General features: G+C 44.6%; 1 protein-coding gene and 3 non-coding genes across 4 annotated transcripts; all 4 read left to right on the forward strand.

Moving 5' to 3' along the window:
• Positions 1 to 2,391: 2,391 nt before the first annotated feature.
• On the forward strand, positions 2,392 to 6,363 carry RPS12 (ribosomal protein S12). The gene is made up of 6 exons (XM_075748115.1): positions 2,392 to 2,495; positions 2,634 to 2,685; positions 3,113 to 3,229; positions 4,819 to 4,921; positions 5,406 to 5,507; positions 6,277 to 6,363. Exons 2-6 carry the CDS (start codon positions 2,672 to 2,674, stop codon positions 6,337 to 6,339), a joined length of 399 nt encoding a protein of 132 aa, XP_075604230.1. The 5' UTR covers positions 2,392 to 2,495; positions 2,634 to 2,671; the 3' UTR covers positions 6,340 to 6,363.
• Positions 3,879 to 3,953, forward strand: LOC142601464 (small nucleolar RNA SNORD101). Its single transcript, XR_012835023.1, has one exon. It is a non-coding gene; the product is annotated as a small nucleolar RNA SNORD101 (small nucleolar RNA).
• Positions 5,252 to 5,338, forward strand: LOC142601476 (small nucleolar RNA SNORD100). Its single transcript, XR_012835034.1, has one exon. It is a non-coding gene; the product is annotated as a small nucleolar RNA SNORD100 (small nucleolar RNA).
• LOC142601475 (small nucleolar RNA SNORA33) lies at positions 5,810 to 5,944 on the forward strand. The gene has a single exon (XR_012835033.1). It is a non-coding gene; the product is annotated as a small nucleolar RNA SNORA33 (small nucleolar RNA).
• Positions 6,364 to 6,690: the final 327 nt, after the last annotated feature.

The following is a 6,690-nucleotide window of genomic DNA, read 5'->3' on the forward strand; positions in this document are numbered from 1 at the left end:
TCCAAATTCTTGAAGATCATGTGATAGTAGCTTATTACTACTTTTCCTCTCCCCAAATCCAAGTTTACAGACAGCATGTTATGCTGTTTACAATACAAGCAAATCTTGAGGGGACTGAGTTCTTCTGCTGGGGCTGGCTGCGCAGCGAAACACTAGGTAGGCGTTTGCATTGACACCACCTCAGCCCTCTAGAGCCCAGGCTGGCTATTCTGGCAGCTCCTCGTTTTGTAGCACACCGCTTGTTACCCCGCTCACCCACCCTCACGTGCACTAGAAGTACTCTCTTAGCACAGGACTGCAATCCTTCGCTTAAACGTGTCATACCCTGTGGCTATGTGCCAGCATTTAAACAGCAGGGTGCTAAAGGCTCATCATAACTCTCATAGAAAATACAGAGGTTAAGAAACTAGCCACTCCTTGTTGGAATCTGGACAGAAAGGTGGAGCAGGTGGAGTAGTGCCAACAGCGTGCAAAGCGCCCACGTGAACGCTGAGCTCACATTAACACACCATGCAGCGGTATGGACTTTCAAACAGGATTGCACACTTCCATTAATTATTACACACAAATATGTACACCTACTATGCTAAACTAACATTTCAACACAGAGTTCAGTGCCAACCTCCCCTCTATATATACATAACTTGTATCTCAGCATGGCTTTGTTTTCTTGCAACTGTGCTAGGAAAACTATTTTTGCATATTCAACTTCCAGAACATTAGATTATAATTTGACTGTGATTATCACTTTTGCTGTAATACAAATCTTTCAGATGTGCATACTTCCATCTCCTGGACAGAATATATATTGCACTTATTCAGCAATACTGATGTTTATTATTAACCCTGGCTAAGGACTTCTTGTTATCCTGTGATGACCTTGAAGGAGATAATGGTCTATTATTCCACTCAGTATAAAAACTCTGTAAATTAATTGTCTTTGGGACTTTTTAAGGGGCACAGGAAGATTAAGTGATAGATGGATATAGGGAAGAACATCCTCCCTGGGAAGAGGGAAAGAAGGTGGGCATTATAATTTGTGTGTGTTTGTGTACTTTCTGGGGTCTGAGCAGTATGAAGGAAATTGTATGTTCCCACTTCTTGTGGAGGAAGGAAGGGAGAAGACACGGCCAAATGTTCCACAGGAGCTGCTAAATGAGAATACCTGTCTTGGGGTTGCAGTGGTTGCAACCCATTGGGGTATTGCAACTGGGGTTGCAGTTCAGAGTTTCAGGCAATATATGGCAGTAGTTGGATGTGGCTGTATGCACCTTGGAGCTGCCAATGTGAGTAACGGGCAGTGTTGTTCCCACTGGCTTTGCCCTTAGTAGCTCAGAGTGCGGGAGAGGAGTGCTGCCACACTACACTTCTGTCTCCGTGGCTGTTTTTCAGAGGGCTCTGGTTGGCTTCTGCCCCTTCTAGATCTCTGTAATATAAAGGGTGTGTACCTGACTGCTTCAGAGGTATTGTCAGGGAGGGAGCCAGCTGGAGCTTGGGAGTGCTGCAGGCACAGACCGCCGGGCAGGCCTCTCCCCCACGCAGGCTCAGAAGGGTTGTGCTGCCTGAGCCCGAGGTCTGTGGGCAGGTCAGAGCTAGCTGAGCAGTTTCCCTCTCCCTCTCTGCCCTCCCCTGCCCTTGTCAGCCCAGGTGGGTCACTTGTGTCCACAGTGTCTCCTCACTGCCTGGGCTGAGCCTACAGCCTGCCACTCAGCCACACCAGGAGGATCGAACAAGGACATGTTGGAGAAAAAGTGACTGACAACATTGGTGACAAATGTGTCTATCAATATTTGTTACTTACTTTGTTATTTTTCATCGCTAGGTATTTTTTACAAAGATGTCAATATATAGACCACCTAATGGTCAAATTGTCAAGTCTGAAACAGGACAAAGTCCCACACGGGACTGACGGCACCTGAGCAAGTAACACATTTGAAACGTGGTGGCCGTGCTGCACACGCACAGATCCGCTCAATCACTTGTCAATGCCCGGCCACACGCAGCGTGTGTCAGCATCTGACAGGAACGGGAACGTGCAGTTACACTTTTTAGATTTCCGAGTTACAGCTAAGTGCTGTAACCCCTGCGGAAACAACGGCAGAGATTTAAGTAAGGTTTGTTCCTCGTCTCCTTCTAGGTCGCCCGGCACTGAGGAACGGTGTCATTTGAAGCCAGACCACTTCGGCAGCCACAGGTGCAGTAACTCCCCTGCGGAAGATGATGCGACCCGACCCCAAGTGGCTCCTAGCCCCCCTACCCGGCTGCTGCAGCTGGGTTTCACCCCAGCAGGCTGTGCTCCCAGCGGCCGGGCCTGGCCTGGCACCGAGGGAGGGAGGGAGGGAGGGAGGCCGCCCCGCCGCCGCCGTCTCCGTGGCGGATCAGGCAGCGCCGCGGACAACCTCCACGCCCGCGCGGGATGAGGTCCTTGCACGCTATAAGAGCGTGAGGCGGAAACTCCGCCTCCTTTTTCGCTGGCAGCTCGCGGTGGGGCAGGGGTGAGTAGCCGTAATGGCGCCGGGGCCTGCCGGGCTGAATCCCCGCGGCCGGCGGGGCATCGCGGCGGGAGCGGGCCGGGCGGGGGCCCTGGGGCGGCTGGCGACACTCACCGAGGCGGCCTGTGTCTGTATTTGCAGCAGGAACCCGGGCGGGAACAGCACCCACCGAGAGCGCCATGGCCGAGGAAGGGTGAGCGGGGCCGGGGCCGATGGGGGCGGAGGGGCCGCGCGGGCCGCGTCTCGCCTTACCGCGCCGTTGCGCGCCGCTCTGTGTCGGGCCTTGCAGTTCCGGCCGCGCGCTGCCTGCGCAGGCCCTGCCGTGGAGCTGCCGCGTGCTTCCTGCAGGCGGGCGGCTGGGCGCTCTGCGGCCGCCGGGCTGTCAGGGCCGCGGTGTGCGCGGCGGCCTCTTCCTGTGAGGGAGCGTGGGCACGGCCAGCGGGATTTAGTCTCTCCTAGTTTTCCAGTTTCTTCTCTGTAGTTTGTTCTTCGGCTTCGTTCTTTAGCTTGCTTTTCTTGGGCATTTTCTGAATGATGGGATGCTTGCAGGCGAACGGGAAGCTTTTGTTTATAGTTACAAGGTGATGGCACGATCAGAGCAATATCTGTCTTCTCTTTAGCATTACTGCTGGAGGTGTAATGGACGTTAACACCGCCCTGCAAGAAGTGCTGAAGACCGCACTTATCCACGATGGCCTAGCTCGTGGTATTCGTGAAGCAGCCAAAGCCTTGGACAAGTAAGTGTTCCCATTTTGCCTATGGAGAATAGCAACACTGGGTGAGGTATGTTGAACACGTGCATTGCTCGCTTTTCTTCTGTCAGAGAGTTTTGTCTTTTGGTCTCTGTTTTGGGGTCTTTAACTTAAAGATGCTAAACTCAATGATTCAAGAATAATAGCATATAGTTTATTACATTCTGTCTTTTTGTGACCCCAGGGCTTTTGAGTTTTCATGTGGATTTATTATTTGAAGAAAATGGAATGATGCTTGCAATTTGTAGCTATGGGAATCTGGGGATCAAGAATCTTGTGTTTTAAGAAAAGATAAAACTCTTCTCAAAGTTTCTAAGAATTCTAATTGGGAGGGTTAATATGTGTGTCAGCTTTAACCTGGAAGAGTTGGTTTAGGGTTTTTTGAGGAAAAACTGACAATTCATAGGTTGCCTCTGCTTTTTTGGTAGCTTCATATTTTGTGTTTCAACTGTAAATAATTGCTTTGGTACAGTATCAAAATATTAAACTTTTTGTGTATGTTAACCATGGTAACTTGTTACGGTTTCTTGGTAGGTTGAAGTACTTTGTATATGTGCATACATACGTACACACACGCACCTGTGTGTCTTTATATAGGCACATTCTTGTTAGTGATTAAGTATAATGCTACAGTGTTTGGATGATGACTTAACAGTTTGTCGGATACCCCTTCACTCATCTTATGAGTGAGAACAACAGTCTGACAAACCTGTGTGCAAGAAGTTAAGACAAGTTACCAAATAATTGAGGAGAAATGCAACTTATATGACTTGACAGCTGGTTTGTAAGAATCAGCTGTAACTTCATATGCTGTGTGTTAGGAGGATGATGTATGTACAAGGTTTATATACGTTTGTGTGTGATGGTTCTTCCTTGGAAAGCTTGTTTCTGAAACATTCTGGTGAAGCTCATGATGAAGGCCAAAGAGAAAACTGACTTTGCAATGGTCAAATTACATTAGGTTAAGCATAGAAGACCTACACAGCTCTCTTTGTTGTCAGGTATCCCTTTGGTATTCTTAACATTGTACCACAGTATACAAAGATCCTAATTAGAATTGAGGCCCTGTCATAACAGCTGCTTTGAATGTAAGTAGAAAAGATTGTTTTGAAGAGCTTATAACAACTTGATGTGGAAATTCAAGCTTTTATTAATGACAATTCTGATGTTAGTTATTGTAATCTGAGGTAAACAAAAAGTAGTAACTTGTAACTTGGTTGCTTTCTAATAGTGACACCAGTTCTTTGTGGTACTTGGTGTTTATCCAGTTGTTGCACCTTTTATCAAGTGGCTGAGAATTGGGATTTTTAGAAGCCTCCAAAACTAGAATAGAGTCTGATAAAGCTAACAATGTCTGAGTAGTCTGTTATGTGTATGAAAAACATAAAAATTAGTAGGTCATATCAGAAGTATATATAGTATTTCAAAAGCGTATGGTGTCTTAAAACCCAAAATTAAACTTAGGAAGTGGTTGTCTAGAAATGCATGCAATGAATTTTGTTTTTCAGGTTTGATTATTTATTAAAGTTTAAGCAGTGTCTGAAGTTACATTTGTCAGTTTTCATTTTTTTTAGACGCCAAGCCCATCTTTGTGTTCTGGCTTCAAATTGTGATGAACCCACATACGTAAAATTAGTGGAAGCACTTTGTGCAGAACATCAGATCAACTTAATAAAGGTGAGTATCAGAACTTCACACACAAGTTTGGAATAGTTATCTTGCAATATAAGCTGCTTGTTTCAGCATATAGAGAGCTGAACCTTTGAAACGGCTATAATTCTGTATTCGGCTTATCTAAACAAAACTAGCAGCAGGGATTGTTTTAGTTCTGTGTGATTGTCATAGAAGCAGTACAAAAACTGGCAAAGAATGTGTATCAGGTATCTTGCAAAGTTAAAATGAATTTTTGTGTCTTGTATAAATAAGAAATAGAACTAATGCTGCACGTGTTGTGGAGCATGGGAGGAGTCTCACCATGACTTTTTATCCAAATTAAAATACTTACAAGCTGTACAATGATGATACTTTGGCTCCCTCTACTGATGCTTGTGAGGAAAGCAGCCATCCGTTACCCAATACTTCTGAGAGTACAGCAGCTTTTTTGCTGGACCCAGTTATGTTAGAAATGGCTAGTTCTAATGTGGTGCAATGTTTTACACAGGTTGATGACAACAAGAAGCTAGGTGAATGGGTAGGTCTCTGCAAGATCGACAGAGAAGGAAAACCTCGCAAAGTGGTGGGCTGCAGTTGTGTCGTTGTCAAAGTAAGATGATGCTAGTTACAGCTTATTTCTTGACTTCTGAAAATAAGTGGTAAAGATAAGGTTGCTTTAGATAAGGGACTCTTAAACAGATCTCTTAATTTTTTTAAACAGTTGCTTTCCATTGTTGATAATAAAAATAAACTGTTTCCCTTTTCTATATTCCCTTTCATGTTAATTTAAAATACTTCTATTTATTTTGTGAGTTAGTGGTTGTGTCCTTAAAGTATCTTCACCTGCTTGCCAGTAAGTGTTAAAGGCAAGACCTTTTAGCTAGAAGAGGTTAAATGTTGCTTCAGAAAAAAATGCCAGTTCAGTGTGTCTGCTCAACTTGAAAATGTTTTGCAGAGCATATTTTAAAATGACACTGGTAAAGTAAAGCCACAGTACGAGCCTTGAAGACTTTGTTGTCTTTGAGGTCCCAAGAGATGGCTACATCTTCACAATAAAGACTAATGCCTTCTGCATGTGTGTTCATATGTTTGTTACTGTTTCACATGCTTTACTTGGCTTTAAGTGGAAATGAAGAATTTGTTTGGATCCATACCTATGGGTGTTACACTTTAATAAAATGGAATAGTCCTTTGTTAGAATAGTCTTATTAGAGAATTGAGGGAAAGCAGCTGGCAGATTGCTTGAGGTTACTTGTATGGAGTTTTGGGAATATTTGGGAATGCCTTGAAAATGTCAGAATCTCAATTGTCCTTTTAAAAATGGGTGGTAAATTTTTGAATGGGTCTGTATCTTATTAATGGGTTATCTTGTGTTACAGGACTATGGCAAGGAATCTCAGGCCAAAGATGTCATCGAAGAGTACTTCAAGTGCAAGAAATGAATAGAAAATAAATTTTGAACCTGACTGGTGTGTGTGTGTTTAATGGGTGGGTATCTGTGAAATAGTTCTTTGAGTTGCAAAGGATAACATCAGAAGATGAAAGGACTTTGCAGGTCTTAGTGTACTTTATTAGTGTGTAAACTTGGCAACTTGCTAAAACGATAACAGCAATCTCTGCCATTCCTATTCTAGGGTGCTTCTGTTTCCTGTTCCTACCCCAGAGGTTACCAACGTACGGAACTTTGCACAGCTTCTCAGTTGCAGAAATGCTGATGGTTGATTACTGCCTTAGTTTGGCAGTGCTTAGGCCTGTACTTTTTGCAGGGATTCTGAATAACTTGTTAGGGAAAA

Source organism: Balearica regulorum, chromosome 3, assembly GCF_011004875.1.
Source record: "Balearica regulorum gibbericeps isolate bBalReg1 chromosome 3, bBalReg1.pri, whole genome shotgun sequence".
Classification (NCBI taxonomy): domain Eukaryota; kingdom Metazoa; phylum Chordata; class Aves; order Gruiformes; family Gruidae; genus Balearica; species Balearica regulorum.

What these genes read in the sequence shown, in the direction of transcription:
- RPS12 (XM_075748115.1), top strand. An exon ending in GCAGCCAAAGCCTTGGACAA is followed by an intron (nt 3,230 to 4,818) that starts GTAAGTGTTCCC and finishes CATTTTTTTTAG; the next exon opens with ACGCCAAGCCCATCTTTGTG. An exon ending in GCAGTTGTGTCGTTGTCAAA is followed by an intron (nt 5,508 to 6,276) that starts GTAAGATGATGC and finishes CTTGTGTTACAG; the next exon opens with GACTATGGCAAGGAATCTCA.